General features: G+C 40.5%; 1 protein-coding gene across 4 annotated transcripts in view; it reads left to right on the top strand.

Moving 5' to 3' along the window:
• The first annotated feature begins 5 nt into the window (after positions 1 to 5).
• The window catches only part of PRORP (protein only RNase P catalytic subunit), a 47,305-nt gene continuing 28,222 nt past the window's right edge, over positions 6 to 19,088 (top strand). Inside the window, exons 1-4 of one of the 4 annotated variants that reach the window (XM_065686279.1) lie at positions 6 to 70; positions 664 to 2,064; positions 3,762 to 3,809; positions 7,212 to 7,344. In XM_065686279.1, the coding sequence (XP_065542351.1) occupies positions 1,067 to 2,064; positions 3,762 to 3,809; positions 7,212 to 7,344 (1,179 nt within the window). In that variant the 5' untranslated portion in view covers positions 6 to 70; positions 664 to 1,066. Of the gene's footprint in view, positions 155 to 275; positions 575 to 663; positions 2,065 to 3,761; positions 3,810 to 7,211; positions 7,345 to 19,088 lie in introns of those variants that run through there. The other 3 variants (XM_065686280.1, XM_065686281.1, XM_065686282.1) reach the window with 3 other exon arrangements.

Raw genomic sequence — 19,088 nt, 5'->3', positions numbered from 1 at the left:
GGCCGGGCCCGGTGGCGCTTCCGGGCTGGCGGGAAGTGAGAGCGGCGGTGGTCGTGTGGCTGCCTCTGCGGTAAGCGCCTCTCTGGCGGCACCTCGTCGCGCCGCGGGGCCCATGGCCGCCGCGCACCGGCCGAGGTGGGCCAGTCCCGGGGGGGTAAGGGTGCAGCTCGCGCTTCTTTACACTCTGGCGGGGTAGAGCGGGGAGGGGGCCGGCTGTGCGGCTCGTGCCTCGCCGCTGTGCTCGCTGGGAGTTGTAGTGTACGGGCCGCGCGCGCGGGCACCGAGGCGGGGACGTGCGGGGCCTCCTCATGAGCCGCGGAGGCCGCCTGCCCGGTTGCCTGCAAATCTCCGGCATTTGCTTTTATAGCCTAACACGTGAGGTTTCGCCGTAATTACTGCTGGGGGTGTCGCTCTTCGTCCTCGGCAGCGGTGTAACCGAGGATCTGCGACTGGGGAAAGCAGTTCAACCGACGTCTGTCACAGGGTGAAAGGTGTGAGGGAGGCAAGCGCGGGGGTCCTGTGCTGGGACTGCGTGAGGGATCAGGATTGGGATTCCTCCCCTGGAGTTGTCGGGGTACCTTGGCCTTTGTGTTTGCTAGCATGCAAATGTAAACATGACAGGAAAGCACAGGACGAATTCTAATGTTGCCATGTTACTTTTAGGAAACCTTCTGACTCGATGTGGATAGAGTCAGGAAGAAAAAGATGTGTGCTTTTTGCCTAGCTGCATCAGAGTTGCCTGCCTGTGTACTCAGCTTTGCTGTAACCCACAAGCAGAAATGATAATCTGCAAACCTGCAAAATGTCTTCTCCAGGAGAAAGATGCCCTGATTTTGAATGAATGTTCTCACAGTGTAAGAGACTGAATTTTGTGCAAAAAGACTTTACCATTTTTTGTTTTCATAACAGGCAGAAGGGACTCCAAGAGCAAGCATTTTGAACCTGAGGCTTATACAGTGGGACAGTCCTTGGGCTTTTATAGTGGACATCCCCATGCGAACTGCATTTTCTCTTTTATAACTTCATTAGGTACAGTGAGCTAATAGTGAGAGAATTTCTTCTTGTGATGGCACTGTTTTCTCAAACCAGCCTGCATGGTTTTCAGGCTTTGCTATGGAAATGCCGTATGTTCTCACCTGTTTCAGGAAGTCCACAACTGTTTGCTGTCTCTTCCAGCATCCCTAGTAGGGAGAAGTTTAACTGTTTCAGTTTTATGACATCTTCCAGTGCTGCATTACCAGTGGATCCCAAAGGAACTGATGTCGTTCCTTCCAAGAAAAGGTCTGAAATTTATTACGAAGAAAAAGCATGGGATAAGGAGGCCAAAGAAATATCTGAAGGGAAACTCCACTCTTCTTCCTCTGTGGGAGCTCCAAAGAAGCAGTTATCGAGTCATACTTTGTTAAAGCGTCAGTTTACCAATGTACAGCCTCCAGAAAAACCTTTGCAGGCTGAGGAATGGAACAGACTGAGGGAAAGCTTTCAATCACCTGAAGTATTTGAAGAAGTGATGCTTAACAGTATGGTCAAATGCAACAGCCCCATTGATGTGGCTAAGTCCTTGCTGACCCATGTGGCAAAGAGTAATGGTGACATTGAATATAAATTATTGGTCAAGTATCTGGTATTGTGTGTCCAGCAGAAGCAGACTTCAGAAATTCTAGATGTGCATGATATAATGAAAGGCAGGTTTAGGATACTTGAAAGTGGGGCTTACAGCCTTATTATCAGGGGGCTGAGTAATTCAGATCAGTGGAGGATGGCATTGACTGTTTTGGAAGAAGTAAAAAAGATTATGATTCCCACACGAATACAGTATGAGTCCTGTATCAAAGCAGCCACCCGTCACCAAGAAATGAACCTCGCGTTTGAACTTTACCATGAAATGCTGGCTAAGGATTTAGTCCCAACCTTGGATGTCCTGCAGGCGTTTTTTGACTTCAGCAGGGGTATGAAAGGTGCTGAGTTACAAAAAGAACTGTTTGGTGTCCTTTTATATTTGAGAGAGAACCAGTTACACCCTCACAAAACATTTATGCGGAGTATAAAGCTATGGTTTGAAAGGTAAATAATGTTTCAACAGCAAACTTATGAGGATGGGTTTCAGATTATACAGATCAACTCTAATAGATCCCTCAACATCTCATTTTGGTTATTGCTTCTCCATGACAGATACATTGTCATGAAAAGATGCATTTTATTTTTGGTTTTAATTTTTGTTCCTAAATTAGTATAAAAATGTAAATTTCTTATTGATTTCACTTTTTCTTCAAAGATTTTACCCATTCAATGATATTCCTTGGTATAGAAAGTAGGAAACTGTTATGGGTCATGGTTGTCCACAGTGTCTTTCTGGTACTGGTACATAAGGAATATTGACACCTATGATCTGTTGGACTGTAGAAGTAGTAAGTTATTTGAAAATTAGATAGTTTCTTTCTTTAAAGGAAAGAGGCAGCAAATTTAGCTTAGATTAAGTGAAGTTTAAATATTAACTTTGTATAGGATAGTAGAAGAGGAATAATCTTAATAGGAGGTGCTTTGTTTTAGCACAATATTAGCAGACCATGCAGTTTCTTTTCATAAGTAGTGATGGTCAGACTCCACAAATGACAACTAGTTATGCTATGCATTTTTTTAACTCTTGGCTTTGGTTTATGTGATCTACAGAGCCATTTTACAAGTTAGTCTTCCTGGATGGGAAATATGCCTGTGAAATGCACTGCCATTATTAGAATGATTTATACTACTGTCTCCTAGCTATTTTCCTAGGAATAGCTAGTGAGCAGAGTAGAACTCAATCGAGATGAGTAGAGAAGAATTTACCTGTAGGTGTGTGCTACATGCACAGGAAACTTGGTGTTCTTGTGAGACCTCACCTGGAGTATTGTGTGCAGTTCTGGTGTCCTCAACATAAAAAGGACATGGAACTGTTGGAACAAGTCCAGAGGAGGGCCACGAGGATGATCAGGGGACTGGAGCACCTCCCGTATGAAGACAGGCTGAGGAAGTTGGGGCTGTTCAGCCTGGAGAAGAGAAGGCTGCGTGGAGACCTCATAGCAGCCTTGCAGTACCTGAAGGGGGCCTATAGGGATGCTGGGGAGGGACTCTTCATTAGGGACTGTAGTGACAGGACAAGGGGTAACGGGTTAAAATTTAAACAGGGGAAGTTTAGATTGGATATAAGGAAGAAGTTCTTTACTGTAAGGGTGGTGAGGCACTGGAATGGGTTGCCCATGGAGGTTGTGAGTGCTCCATCCCTGGCAGTGTTCAAGGCCAGGTTGGATGAAACCTTGTGTGGGATGGTTTAGTGTGAGGTGTCCCTGCCCATGGCAGCAGGGTTGGAACTAGATGATCTTGAGGTCCTTTCCAACCCTAACTATTCTATGATTCTATAATAAAAAGGCCTTGACAAGGAGACTGCATGAGCAATGAGTACATTGAAAAGCTATATATTGCCTGTATATAGTGGCAAACCAGTCCTGCAAGCTGAAGTTAGAAAGTTAGACAAAGTTGAGAACAACATAAACTGGGGAGGTTGGTGTTGGTTCTCTGCATGTTGTTAAATGTTGATTCTTTGTATAATATTTTCAGCCATTGCTCAATTATATATGAATCTTTGTATGATTTCTTTACAGAGTAGATGATCGGTCTTTTATTTCTAAATATTGACCAAAATAGAATTATTCTTTATCTGTAATTCAGATATTATTAAATAAGAATCTAATTATTTTATTTATCTTTCCCTCTGTATATGTTAGTATACCAGAAAGGAACTGGAGAGGACATCTAACCAACATTAAAGAAAGGTAAATGCAACATTCTATTTAAAAGTGAGATATTGTCTTGATTATTCTATCTTGAGCTCTTTTTTTATAAGTATAAAAAGTATCTTTCATTATATAAAAAAATATTTTAATCCTTGAGAATATGAACCTTTGTGTGTACATAGGATTCCCAGACTCCAGTTTCCAGCTCATTCTTGTGCATTAAACAAGACCCAACATGCACATTTGGAAAGGAGTTATGCTAAGCAGAGATAAGACAGAAAAACACAGACAAAAATAAGAGCTGCCATTTTACTGGCTGGCTTATTTGTTTACTGTTTAGGAATTAAAGATTTTTTTTAGTTGGCTTTTTTAATATCCATTGCTTAACACAGTATTCAGCAGAGCAGCGTTGATGTGTAAATGGATGTCTTGAAAACTGATACTGTTCACACACTGCAGTTAATGGAAGGGTTCTCCCTTTCCACCTGATTTTCAGTGAAGACAGAATGATTTTAGGTTTTCACAGGGATAACTTGGATATTCATTTCTATTACAGCAATTTTGTTAATGACAGTATATTCCTATTTTAAATGTTTTTTCTGTTTGAAACCTAGTTCTGTGTTTTTATAGCAATTGGACAACTATAAATGTATTAATTATAAGAATGTCTCCAATGGATTATGACTTTTTATGGCTGTTTATAAAAATATACTGCATTGCATACTCTGAAGTAAAAGCAAATGCAGTCTGCTGCTTTTGAACAGCATAACTTCCTGTCCTAAGAGTAGGGGTTGTTCACTGTAAAATGGATTATTATGTAGAGTGTGTGTTACTATACTGTATTACAGTAAGTCACTACATTTTAGACAACTTTTTTCAGCCTTTAGACATTTAAAATTCTAAAGCTGATTATCTTGGTTAAGAGATAATCTTACTATCTGTAAACTCTGCTAGACTTTGAGAGTTAAACTAACTTAGATCACCTCGTATTTTATCATGGATTAAGAATCTGTGAACAAAGTGGTGACAAGGTGCAATGTGGTAATTTTGCGTTAAGCATATGAACACTTTTTGTTTTGAAATAAACAAGTTTTAGGAAGTCTACTTGGATAAGTATTTGAATAAAATCAAAATAGTTTCCAGAAAAGAAAAAGAGTATCAGAATTTTGTTGTGTTTAAGTTAAATGGCTGCTGACAGAAAAGATCCTTAGGATTTAAGAAAGGAGAAAAAAAAAAAGTTTGTTGGTTTTGTTGGGGTTTATTTTGGTCCTAATCATAAAGGTTGAAGCCCTTAAGGTATCTCTGAAACTCATGTGATTGTTACTAGATAGGTCACTGCAGCCAGTGTAACTGATGTCTTAAGACATGAGTCTTGAGTTAAAAAAATCCAGAAGAACTGTTTTCTCCTAAATTGAGTTTGACAATTTAATAGGCTTATTCATAGGTTATTCTGATTTTGTATAAATGCTGGCAGTTATAACTAAGATGCTCATATTAAGGACGTTATCTTCCTCTGTCACTGAGCTCCTAGTTTCTTGGACCTGTGACAGTCAGAAGCTTGAACCCCCTGCAGAGAAACCTTGACATTTGCTGACCATTTTTCTTTAAGACTTACAGAAGCTTTACATTTCCAAGGTCAGCTATAGAAAGCTGCAGCTCACGTTTTTTGAATCTGCATTCAAATTACTGTAGCATGTCAGACTTTATGCTTGATATATAGGTGTCATGATACTTCAAATCTATCTCAAAAAAGTGGACCCTCAAAAAAGTAGTTAAATGGGTCAATCAGCTGTAAGGACAGCTATTTATCCTACAGAGGCAAAAGCTGCCTGTATAGGAATTTCTTGGCATGCAAGCATAAAATAATCAGTGAGAAGTTAGAAAAACGGCAAGTAATTTTAAAGCTACGGTTGTGAAAAAGCAGCAGTTAGACAAAGGATCCAGTCTTGCAAGATGCTGAGTGTTTCCTGTGCCTGTTTCGCCTCTGCTCCCTTTGTGAATCCACATTGAGAATTCACAAGAAGAAACTTTCTTCAGGAGCTTTGGTTGTTGGTGGGTGGTTGGGGGGGATGATTTGTTGGGGTATGGGAAGGTTTGGTTTTTTCAAGTCATCTGAAATTGGTAGTTGCAAAAGAATCCAGATTAACTATCAGACAGGACCTGAAATTTAGGCGTAATAATTTTGAAATAGCCTTATAGCAGTTTGTTAGTCCTTTCTAAGTGCCAAACTATGGAGTTACTTAATGCAATTAGATGTATTTAATGGTAACTTTACGTCTATATGAGCAGCCTCATAATATAAGCAATGAGACATATAAGTCTCACTGCTTATATTAATATGTAGATTAAGGCTGCAGTGGCCACAGTGGCTTCACCAACTGTAGCAGTGACAGTCCCTTGTTAGGATTCCATGTGTAACAGTTTTTGATTCAGTAAGTGGTCTGTCAACATTGCAATTAATGCAGTCTTATCTTATGGTGTGTGCATTAATGTATACTAGACATCAGTTGTTGGGAGAATTTAACATTTCTGTTCGCCATGGGTTTAGAAAATTACAGTGACTTAGCATCAGCATCTCTAGGCAATCTCTCTGGAGACAGCCAGAGGAGAATAATTTGTTCTAAAACTTAGAACTGAATAGTAGGATTTAAGCTTTTTTTATCAAAATTGTGCTTGTGAAAATATGATATTTGAATGGATTTAGAGAAAAAATGGTTACTCCTTCAGTTCAGACTACTCCCCACTGGGTGAGTATAGGCTTCTGAACAGAGCACGATAGAAAGGAAAAATGTGAAACATCAACAACATATCCTGCATATAAGAGAAGCTTTAAGTGGGAGCAAGTGGTGAAAAACTCATTGTTCATCAGCCAGGAAGAACCAAAGACCCATTCAGACTAAATGTTGTTTTACTGCCTGTTGGAGAAGCTTTTAGATTCAGTTTATATTGTTGGTACTGTGGCTGGAGTGTCCAGTCTGGTGACAAAGATGCAGGCTGTATCTCACATGTAATATTCTTGGCAGAAGTGCTTGAGAACAGACATGACTGACTATGAGTTTCCTTAGTGTGTGTCATTGTCCTATCTGGCCATTTCTTTTCCTTTTCATGTAGTTATTAAAGAATTAAGCTTGGAAAAATTTCTAGGTTTAACTCACAGTCAGAGGTACAAGTCAAGAAGTGTACCCATGAAGCCTGTGTATATGTGTATATATCCCTTTGTCATTAGACTGATCCAGCTAAATCACATAAAAAGATTTCTAGTGACTTTAGTAGGTTTTGGATGCATGCAAGAAAGAGTACAATAATTTTCTGATGATTGTACTGTTGTGGAGTTCTTGTGAAGAGTTACCCTCATACACAGACACTCAGTAAGTTAGTAAAATTTAAGGTATTTCTTCTTTAAAAGTCTTTATCCTTTTATTTGTTTCACTACTACTACAGTGGGCAGTGCCCAGTTTGCAACCATAAGTTGGAGGACAGCAGTCTCACTGAAGAGGAGTATAATAATCTCAGAGAAAAAATAATAAGAGATGTGATACATGGAACTGACACTTTCAGAAAGACAACCCCACAGGTAGGTGTTTGCACACTGTCAGGTTCATTGGCTAGGGGGCGTTATATACAGTTAATGTTCAAGTACTTTGAAACCACAAATCTGAGTTTTGTTTTGCTTTAAATATTAATAAGCTGTTAGATACTGAAGTATCCATGTGTCTTTTTTAGTTATGTTAATAAAATGTGTCTAAATCTTGACCTCATTCATATTGTCTTCGCTCTTACATTTTCAGTCAGCTGTTAATGGATACTGAAACAATTAAAATGTAATTTTTTCTTTTACATTAAAAAAAGTAAAAGGATAGAAATCTTTTAACCCTTCAAAATCTAAATTTTAAATACAGAATAAACCCCAGTAACAAGGACAAAAATTAAACATCTAGTACTTGGAGTTTGCAAAAATGTAGGGAGTCCTAGTGTTTCTGAAGTTCGGTATCATACCTGAAGCTTAAGTTCATGTGCTGCATATTTGATTTTTCAATTGGGAAGCTGCTTGCCAGAAACAATAATGAACAAATCAACACTTCAGTCAACTTTCACAATCACTAACAAACCAACTACCCCATAATTTTAAATACACAATTTCATATTTATAATTACAGTATATATCAGGAGTATGAAGGTTTTCAAAGGTCATTGTAAACATATGAGAGGGCATAATTTCCAGACGCTATAATATATTGCAGTTCTATTTCTTACTCTTTTTGCGTGGGGATTAGCGATTCAGCCCTGGCAATATGGAATGAAGCTGAGCTCCGCTAGATGGAGCACACTGCACATCTCAGCGTGGTTTTGCTTTACCTCTTTGAGTATTGATGTCATTTTGCTGCAGCTGGCACCTCAGTTCTGCATGGCTTCTGGAAATACGGAAGAGGACACCAGGTTTAATTCTTCAGGCTTTCTGCAGGCACAGACATTGTATAACCGTTACAGAAAAAACTTGAAACAGTGTGGGGCGCTTGTGCATGTAGCCTATTGTTCAGAAATCTAATTTCCACACAGGTTTTCTTCTCGCTTCAGGACTTTTAGCTGGTCTAGCTGTGAACTGTACAAGGGAGTAAAATTATCCTTAAAAATACAGCAATAATTTAAAGTATTTAATGGGTGCTGGTGTTCTATAATATTAAAAGATAAACAAAAGGATGTGTTTTATTGCACACTGTGCAACAATATCTGTTCTCGAAATGCCCTTGTGAAAATTACAGTTGGTTTATTAAAGAAAGGAACAACAACAAAACTTTTACTTCCTTAACCAGTTAACTGTCTTAGCCTGCGAAGTTTCATTTCTGTTCCTGTGGAGACCGCTGGCTTGGAAGTTTCAAAACTGTCAGGTACACAGGGTTAGATTAGCAATACCTGTTGAAGGCAGGAGATTTAGAAAGGGAGCTCTGGCTATCAGGATATTCATGTCCTGCTGCGCAGTAGTGGAAATTACGTTCCCCCTGTTTGAGAACCTGATAGATCAAATGAATGCAATCTAATAAAACAAAGACTCAATACACTCTGAAGTTTTGATGTCAGTAGATTTTGTTAGTCCATGTGATAGCTGAAATCCTGTCATTTACCACTCTGGTGCCACCCACTTGGTAGTTCTGTATCAGCAGGTAGTCAGCCGGCGGCTGAATGGAGGTGAACTCAGCTGTACAGCTTAATGTCTGCTCCCTCAGTGAATTTTGAGCATGGATGTGTGGGTAGAGGCAAAACAGTGTTGTGATGTGTCAGAGGTTTCCAGAAATAAATTTGGGACTTTTTAGTTGCCTTCGTGCTGTGAGAGCAGATGTGTGGTGATGAAAATATGCTGCCCATTTTAAGTATGCCAGACAGTGTGACTTCTCCTGTAGCCAGGGTTTTCCAGAGGGGAAACTAGGTGAAAAGGCTGAAAATAGGATGTAATCAAGTACATCAGAGAGGGGGGTTTCCATTTTCCAGTCACTTACTTTTTTGTAGTAGCCGCAATTCAAATAGAAAAGATTTTAGCTTTCTATTCCTTCTTTTCTCCTAACTAGTTTTATTTAGTGTGCCTCTGTTCCTTGCAATGAAATTATTACTCAGGGAAACAGTTTGAGCTGTAAAAATTTTATGCCAATGTTTAAAATGGAATATGTAATGCACTGGAATCTTTTTGATTTTGGGTTTATTTGGTTTTATTTCACTTAAGAATGAATGCAGTCAGTAGGAAATCAAGAAGAAAGATTAGGTTTGTTGGGTCTGTTGTGCTGTGATTTAAAAAACCCCACAACCTAATCTTTTTTTCTAATTATTTTTAGGAAAGAAAATTGAACAACTTAGATTTGTACATTGGAATGGTAGTGAACATGATTTACAAATACATTGGAAAGATGCCTTGCCTGAATTATAAGGAAATAGCTGTTACCTGTTAACAATTCAGATCGTTATGCACAGCTACTGAAAGGTCTGTTAGGATGTCATATGATGATGATCTACAGCCACCTTGCAGGCTGCTGTAGAAAGAGAACAATTGTAAGACTGTTGCCTTTTGTACCAGTGTCTATATGATATTTTCAGTTAGGTGCCTGTTTACTCTGGCTGCATTTAATTGGGAGCTATGCCACTGAGCCTGAGATGATATAATTGGTATACTGAGAGACAGAATCAACTTTTACTGTGATGACTTTCATGTCACAGCTGCTCCCAGGTGTTTCTCTCAAATACACACAGTAATTTCATCCCTGTTATGACTACCTCATACCCATGATAAACCTGAAAGGACTGCTATGCAAGGGGAAGGAAACATGGGGGATGTGTCTGTGCTGTCAAGAAAGCAGGAAGAGATGGGTTTGTGGGCATGTAAATTCCCCACATTAGATCTGGACTAAATGTATAAAGGGGTTTTACATATTCTAGAATATGAGAGACTGGAGGGGGAAGAGAAAGTGACCCATTCATGTCAGTGTTACTTTGCGACTGAATGAGGTTGTGCTATTTCCAAGGAGCCTTGAAAGAAGCTCTCTTACTTTTAGATTGATGCCTTTTCTGTAATGCTTTGGTTCTCCTTCCACAATGCGTATTTCCCAGCTCCATGATTTGCCCCAAAGCCCTTTGTGGTATATATCAGTCCTGTTCAGAATGGATTAGTTTATTACTTCCAAAACCCCTATGTATACTATGAACTCTTAAGACCATGTCTGATGCAGTCTGCCCTAACTTCATCTGGCAGAGCCTTCATTCCCAGCTTCTAGTGTGAACTTATTATTCTTCTGCCTGCCTTGTTGACTCAGCTTGTGGTCAGTCAGCTAAATTGCCTGCACTTGAACAGTTTCCAAGGTGAGCTACCCTGAGATGCCTGGGTGATGATGGCTGTCAGTCTTGCACCTGGATGTCATAGCTGCTTTGCTCAGGGAGAAAAAGAAGGCTAGTTAATTCAGTTAGGCCTGGGGAGTCTCCTGAGAAGGTAGGGCCTGAAAACACCTTCCCAGCAAACAGCTGATGTTGTGTGCACAGTGTGTGCCACAGCCCAGGCTATGTGTGCTGTTTACCTCCTCTCCCTCTATTCCCATATATGTTAGCTCCTCCTGGTCAGTGCCAGGAAACAACTTTCTGAGGGCAGGAAGCATGGAAGGAAGGGGAAGGCGAGGTGGAATTTCTCCTGTGGGTTCATGTGCCACCTTACCTCCCACATGTGTGCCACACTGCAGTAAAGGCATCGGATTCCTTGGATAAGTGTTTTTCCTCTAGAGAGGAGTGCAGAAATTTGGCATGTTGCTGAATGCTGCAAAGCCTGTTGCACTGGGATCAGAGCCATTTTGGTCAGGAACATGTTAGCTCCTCAGGTTTCGCAGAATAGAAGATTGATGACCAAGTCTATTGCTGCGTTGTTGCTGATTTTTAGTTATAGGAAGGTTATGGTCATTAGCTTGTAGGTAAGGAGATAAGGGTAGGGTTAGTATTGCAATTGCAATTCAATGCATTGATATCAAGCCTGAAGGGTCCTGGATCATGAAGATGTGCAGTCATAGGAGTCTAGGGAAACCTGCAAAGATGAGGTAACATTTGCAGATAGGGTTGAACAGCTGATGCTTTTCCCCCTCCCCCCTGCCCAGTTCTCTGTTAGTATGGGCTACTGGACTTAGTCAGGAGAGGTTTGGTATTTGGTAGGGCAGAAACCTGCATTGCCTTTAGAGCCAGGTTTGCTGCTACATCTTGTAATATCCACAAGAATAGAGGAGAGCTGGTCTGAGTGGGGATCAGGGTGAGCTGTGGGTTCATTTCAGTTTTAGTTTGCCTACAACTGAAGTTAGTTTGAGGGCAAGAGAGAACACTAGCCTCAGAGCTTGATCCACTATTAAGTCTTGTAGGTCTAGTAAGCACAGAATAAAGACAGGTAATGGGTTATGGCCGGTGTTGAGAAAATTGCAGTAGCAGAGTGCTCAAAGCCTGAGAGCACTGCAGGCCAAGCTGCAACTTTCATCCTGCTTACTTTCTGTCCTCTTGCCTCCATTTAGTTCAGGGTGGATATTACACTTTTCTTGTGATATGGTCTACTAGTGGAGAAGGAGCTCTGAGGAAGCAAAAGGAGGGGAAGAGAGGAGACCAAATGGGAAATGAGTGGTGAGAGACAAAGGCAGTTGTAATTTTTCTAAGGTTTCTCTTGCGTATTCCCTTACCCCAGAGGCTCTCGATATTGGAAGCAAACAGAAGCACAGTCATTTGGCAAGAGGATAAAAGACTTATCTGCTTCCTTAACAGCAAGAAATAGATCTAGATTAAAACATAAATTCAGTGCATATTTCTTTCCTTCAGTTACCTCAGTGTTTGAGAATCTTTCTTGGGGATGGGTCAGATCTGCTGGGGTGGTCCACCGTCCTCCTTTTCTCAATTCACATAGCAAGGAATGAGTTGGGGTTTCGTTCAGGTCACTTGGTCTCCTCTACCATCAAAATTAGACCACCATGCAACACAAGAATGTTCTTTTCTTCCAATCCACTGTCTAAACCTGTTTCATTGTCCTCCGCAGTCTTTTTAAACTACTACTTTGTCAAATCTGTATTTGGAAATTCTTCTAATGTGTTGAATTCTTCATATTCCAGTTAGTGCAAGCAAGTAAGAAAAATCTGGTTTTAGTCTTTTTTTTTTTTTGTTTTTGAACACCAGTTGCTTGGTTAAAGTGCAGTTGGTAACCTTAGCTTGTTTCCACTGTATATCACCTGAAGATCTTGCTAAGGAAAATACAAACATGGATTGCTGCTGCAGGTTTTTTTTTTTTATCAGATCTGTATCTTCCTTACATTAACTAGAATGTAAAAAGAAATTGAAAGAAATAGAAAAACCTGAAGAATTTTGCGAAGGTTTAAGAGTGGCATACCTTGATAAAGTATTTCTTTTTTCCTGTTCATTAGCTGATCACAGGGGCAGACAGGGCCATAACCTTGAAGTCAGAACAGTAACTTTTAACTAAAGAACTAAACTAATCTGAGTTATCTGAATAGCTGATTTTTGAGATTAATTTATCAAGAACCTTTTGCACACCCAGTCCCATACCTGCAGCTCATGCATTCCACTAAGGAGAGTCTTGAGACATGTTTACATAATGCAGACTTCATACACCACCATCCTTCGGTTAAGTGTTCAGTGTCTCCAAGTATTGCTAAGTTATGTGATAATACTTCTAAAGTAAAATTAGTGTGAGCAAATGTTGATTTAAGACACTTTGAAATGTTACCTTGTGGAACTTGAGCATTACCAAATGGTCCTTTACCATTTGGTAAAGGACCATCTTTGGTCTGTTACCAAAGGTCCTTCTAAGCTGGGGAGCTGGTCTCCAGCTGTGGTCAAAGACAGATTCTTCTCATGCTGCAGAGGCCTATGTGGAATTGTCTAATATAAGGCTTCGTTATACTATATGATAATTAGAATAGCTTAACAAGTTTCTAACAATTTTATGTTATCTAGCCAATGCTTTATCTCTTAGGATTTGATTGGATTTGGTTTAGAACATAAGCAATATCAGCAGATGTTTTCATTACACTGTGAAATCATTTAAGTTTTAAAGTTTCTTCAGAAATCTCTAAAAATAAGTGCACTTTTTTCCTGTACATTGCATTGTTTCATCTTTCTGATGCTAAATTTAATTGTCTGTTCATGATTGGCTTGGCTTCTGTGCCATCCCCTTTCCTAAATATCTGTAAAATACTGTATATATATGGGAATTAGTACAGAACTTTGAAAGATGCTGCTAATTTTTTAGCATGACCATTTGTTTTTTTCTTTTCTGTCCTTTTTTAATGCTATATTTAGTTCAGCGTTTTAGTAGCTTGTTAATGGAGTTTTGTGTCAGGGTTGGTGCTTTTTTAAATCTGATTAATGCCATCTGGTTCTATTTTACCTGCCTTTTCATTGACACAAGGAAAGAACTCTTCTGCAAAAGCTGTGCACATCAAACTCTGACAGATCATATTACTCCAGAGGGTTTGTGCAATTTTTAGTGATCATTCAACCATATTGCAGTGTACTCTGCTGGTGCATGGGTTTATTTTTCTGTATTGTTTCTAGAAATTAAAATAGGGGTACAACATGTGGTGCTATTCAGCTCCCCAGAACAGTTGCTTGAGATTGCAAATATTAGCATAAGCATTTGGTAGCAGTGTGATTTTGAAACTAGTGTAACTAGCCTTACCACCCTGCCAGCTCTTCATTCCTGCCTCCTCTTGCCCCTGCAAGTGTGGCAGGAAACAAGTGAGCACAGCCCCATGGAAAGCAGGGTACAAACCTAGATGGCAATACAATGTTTTGTGTTCTTGTGGGTGTTTTTTCAGCTAGATCAGTTCCTTGTTCAGGTTCGCTTCAAATATTTGTGCCAGCATAGCAGAGTAAGCAGCATGGAGGTATATCTGACTGCCTGATTGCATTTTTTCCACATGGATATTATGGACTGTCTGTAATTAAGTGCTAGTCTAGCTAACTTAACTTCAAATGGTGTCATTTCTATGAAGTTTGTCATACATTGCTTTTATATTATTCCACTGTCTTTCTATAATGCCTGTTACATTGTGTTTAAGCATTCAAGTCAATCTTTTCCTGGTTTAGCATCCTGTTAGGTTGCTTGCCCTGAGACAAAAGGTTTTCAGAATAGAACCAAATAATGGTTTGGGTTGAAGGGACTTTAAAGATGCTCTAGTTCCAACCCCCCCTGCCATGGGCAGGGATGCGTCACACTAGATAAAGTTGCTCAAAGTCCTGTCCAACTTGGCCTTGAACACTGCCAGGGATGGGGCATCCACAGCTTCTCTGGACAACCTGTGCCAGTGCCTCACCACCCTCACAGTAAAGAATTTCTTCCTAATGTCTAATGTAACTCTACCCTCTTTCAGTTTAAAGTGATCCCCTCTTGTCCTATCACTACATGTCCTTGTAAAAAGTCTCTCTCCAGATTTCTTGTAGACCCCCTTTAGGTACTGGAAGTCGGCTACAAGGTCTCTGCAGAGCCTTCTTTTCTGCAGGCTGAGCAACCCCAGCTCTCTCGCCTGTCTACATAGGAGAGGTGCTCCAGCCCTCTGATCATCCTCATGGCTCTCCTCTGGACCTGCTCCAACAGGTCCACATTTCTCTTGTGTTGGGGGCCCCAGAGCTGAATTCAGTACTACAGGTGAGGTCTTACAAGAGTAGAGTAGAGGGGGAGAATCACTTCCCTTAACCTGATGGCCACACTCCTTTGGATGCAGCCCAGCACGTGGTTGGCTTTCTGGGCTGCAAGCCCAATAGTGTTTTTAATTTTGAAAGCGCTGTGAATTCAGAATATTTCTGCCTTTGCAAGGTTTTTTGTTTGTTTGTTTGTTTGTTTTAAAAGAAAGCTTGGCGTTTTGCATTTCTATACTCTTGTATTTAGGATGGCAGCCTCGCAAAGATTGAGGGTATTTTTCCCCTAAGGACAGCAGCAGAAACTGATTGTTCCTCCATGTTAAGTGTGCTTAGGAAGGACATTTCAGAAGTGCATTGCCTGAATTGTTGGAGGCCAGGTTTTGCACTGGCCTTGTGACTGACCCTCTGCCATCTGGTGTAGGCAGGCAAGAGCAAGTCCTGCAGCAGCACTGTCTGCAGGCAACACAGAGCACATCTCAGCCATGTCAGTGTGCCTGTGAATACCTTCCTGTTTGTGACAATGTCTCTGAAGGCTGCAGCCACAGGAGCTCGTGACTCCTGGAGTATTTGTTAGCTCTAAAAGCATGTAACAGAGGGCAAACAAACAGTATGCAATCCAGAGTACATAGTGTTACCATACACAATACTGAGAGAAGCCTTCCTGCATATAAGGGTTCGAAGGGGATTTCCAGGCTTTGAAACTGAGGGAAATATTCAAACCCTGCAGGCATAGCAACAAACAGATTTAAAAGTACTCCAACAAGGCGCCTGAAAAAAAAAAATTGGCTGGATTTCAGTTTGACAGCTGAATTGTGTTTCTCACACTCTAATGCTCATTCCTGTTTTAATTCTGATACCAAGAAGCAGTGCTGAAAACAAAGCAACCCCCCTCACTTTGTATTTTATACAACTGTTGAAAAGTGAATGTTTTCACTTCTCTAAAAGCTGCTGCTCTTACGGTATTGAAAAACACCCTGGTTGATAATGAGGGTAGAGTTACACCGTACTTGAGAGCAGTATAATATTCTGTTAATTAGAATTTGCTCTTTCCTTGCACTTGAATATATTGTTACTTAATGTGGAGAGGGGAAACACTGCTTTTTTTGTTGTAGAAAGCTTAAACTATTGTGAATGCTTCTGGAAACTATATGTTGAATACTGTAGTTTTGCACTTAGTTTGACTTTAGTGTCTCCAGCATTCCTGGTGAGTGAGCATATACGTTATTGTTTAGAAAAAGTGACAAGCAGCCTTTTCTGCAGTGATTTTAATAAGTTTTATTATGCACACCCCCCCTTTTTTTTTTCTTTTTCAAATACCATGTGTTGGCACGAACATAATAGCCTTTCTTGTATTTAAAAGTCCTCTATGGATTTTCTCATGTCTCTCCTATATATGTTATATTGCTTTGGGTTTTGGCATGTAGATCAGTAGATATTTTAGATTCTTGAAGAATTTGAGCAATACCATGATTTTTCTTTCTAGTTGCCAACATATTTCATATTCAGACTTGAGGACCCTGCGAATACTAATAATGAAATCCATTCCTCATTTTTGTTGTGCTTTTGAGGCTTGTAGCATGTGTGTGTGCACTGGTATTGGAAGAAAAACACGTTTCTGTTTATAAAGGTATTACAGAAGTTGAAATACTATTAATACTCTTACAGAAAAGTCCTATTTTCAGATTTATTACTACTGCTGTCACACAGCCAATATTACTGGCTCGGTAAGCCAGACTTTCGAAGTCTGAGGTCACGCTGTTTTGAGTTTTTCAATGCCTTTTTTAAAATGGCAAAGCCAATCTTCTTTCCTTTCTTTCTCTTTTTTCCTTCTCCCTCTCCTTCCTTCTCCCTCTCCTTCCTTCTCCCTCTCCTTCTCAACGATAATTTCTATACTTCTGTTTTTTAAAACCAACCTCTATCTCTTGTTTTGCTGCAGTACCCCCAGTTGAGAGATAAATCTCATAAAATGTTGTAGTTCCACAATGCAATCAGTTCGCATAGGTAGCCCTGGCTATGCTAAAAGGTGATCACCATAGTCTCACAAGGCTTATTCTTATTCCATGTCCTGGCTGGATTTTCTTGCCAGGACAGACCTCTGCGCTTTGGCCTGAATGGAAGAACTGTTGCAGGCTAAAGACTGTTATATTGGCTCAGTTCACCCATTTCAGTCTTTATCCATGTGCCAACAAATTTGTATGTGTAGGTAGAGAAGGGGACAAGGCTAGTAATGAATGGCTGAGAGAAAGGAGAAGATAGAAACACCTCTTTTTGTGGCAGCACCAGTATGTACCAATATAAAATGATGGTTAAATAGCACGAGTCATTCAGCTGGTGTGGAATACCAAAGAAATGTGAGACTGTTTTGGGCTTTTGCTGAGATGTGAGTGGACTTGAGCCACCCACATGCTAGTGGTTAAACAAAAAGTTGGTTTAAATGTCTTTAATTCTTCACATCAAGATGAATTCTGTCATAGGTTCGTTATGGTTCACTCTTGGTTCCAAATTGATATGCCAAGAGAAGTTTTCTTAGCAGAAGGTGTGGTGAATCTTTTGTAACGGTTGTGTAGCTGGCATTCCCCTATTTTCCCAGCTAGGCAACAAATGAAATCAGGTGGGATTTTTTTAAATTCCCTTTTCTTCTGTACATGGTGTGAAACCGGACATCGCCAGAGCCTCCCATGAGCATCCTGCGCATACTCCTGCTGTGGGGAGGCATGTTCCTGAGGTAACAGCCTGGATGCATTGTAACACTTTCCTGTGGCTCTCGAGCATTAAGAGGATCATGTCAATAAGCAGTGATGTATGTGCTTTTTATGGTTTGGCCCTTCAGCTGTGAGCTCTGTTGAAGCAAATTTGAGTAGCATTTCGGAGGCTGGGAGAATGGACTTTTCTTCAGAAACTTTGTGACATGTACCCAGTCAGATCAGGTTAGAAATCAGTGTAAGGTTTGCTGTGTTAGACAGAAATGTTTTACTACTTGTTGGCATGTTGAAGGGATTCATCAGAAGAGCCCTTTGTTGTGTTTCACAGGACATTTGCATGTAGATATGCAGGGGTGTATGTAGATGATGTGTTGCATTGTCCATTTGGAAGGGGAAGCCTGTATGAATAGCTCACTTCTTTTTGCCTAAAGGACAACCTTCATGTCACTGTTGTACTTCATTTACAGTTACTGTGTCTGATTTCTCTTGATCAGCTGTACCCTAGCTGCACCTGTGCTCTACTTCATTTACTGCTTATAATCATCTTACAGTTGGTTAGTGAGGGAAATATCTTTAGAGAATTATGGGTGAATCAACTCTTTATTACTGTGGCTGTAAGATCTGCATAAAATCCAGACAAATCCTGATCTTTGAATGATAAGCATCCTTCGCATTGTTTACTTTCTGTCTTTGTGGTGGGTTGACCCTGGCTGGGTGCCAGTTGCCCACCAAGCCTCTCTCAGTCCCCTCTTCAGCAGGACTGAGGGGGTGGGGGGGAGGGAGGGAGGGAGAGAGAGAAAAAAAGAAGTTGAAAAACTTGTCAAGATAAAGGCAGTTTAATGAAGCGAAAGTAAAGGCTTGTGTGCGGAAGCAAAGGAATGCAGAAGATTTATTCTCTGCTTCCCATCAGCAGGTGATGTCCAGCCACTTCTCAGGAAGCAGGGGTTTAGTATGTGTAGTGGTTGTTGGAAGACAAACATCGCAATAATGAATGCCCCCCGCCCCCTTTCTCTTAGCTTTCGTAGCTCAGCAGATGCCATATGGTATGGAATATCCCTTTGGTCAGTCTGGGTCAGCTGTCCTGGCTATGTCCCTTCCAAGATCTTGCCCACCCCCAGCCTGCTGGTGAGGCGGGAATATTGGAGAGGCAGCTACCACCTTTCTAGCTATCAATACAAAGCACAGCACTGGGAGGGCTGCTATGGGATAAATTAACTCTGTCTCAGCAGATAAAATACACTCTTATAGTGTGTGTTTGAATAACCTTTTCTGCTGCATCTGGATGATGTAGCCTGCTTCTTGTTCCCAGGCTTTGCCGTTTTCCTTCACTGTATCTAGAGAGGATGGGAAATACGGCCACTTGAAAATTGTCTCTCAGGGGAGCAGCCTGGATCTGCTCTGTCATTCTTTATGTTTTGTTTTGTTTTTTCTGGAAAGGAGCACTCTTGTGTGTTGCTGTGGAAAT

The sequence above is a fragment of the Lathamus discolor genome, chromosome 6 (assembly GCF_037157495.1).
Source record: "Lathamus discolor isolate bLatDis1 chromosome 6, bLatDis1.hap1, whole genome shotgun sequence".
Taxonomy (NCBI): Eukaryota; Metazoa; Chordata; class Aves; order Psittaciformes; family Psittacidae; genus Lathamus; species Lathamus discolor.
Note: the sequence above shows the minus strand (reverse complement) of the source record. Positions and strands in the feature narration are given on the sequence as shown.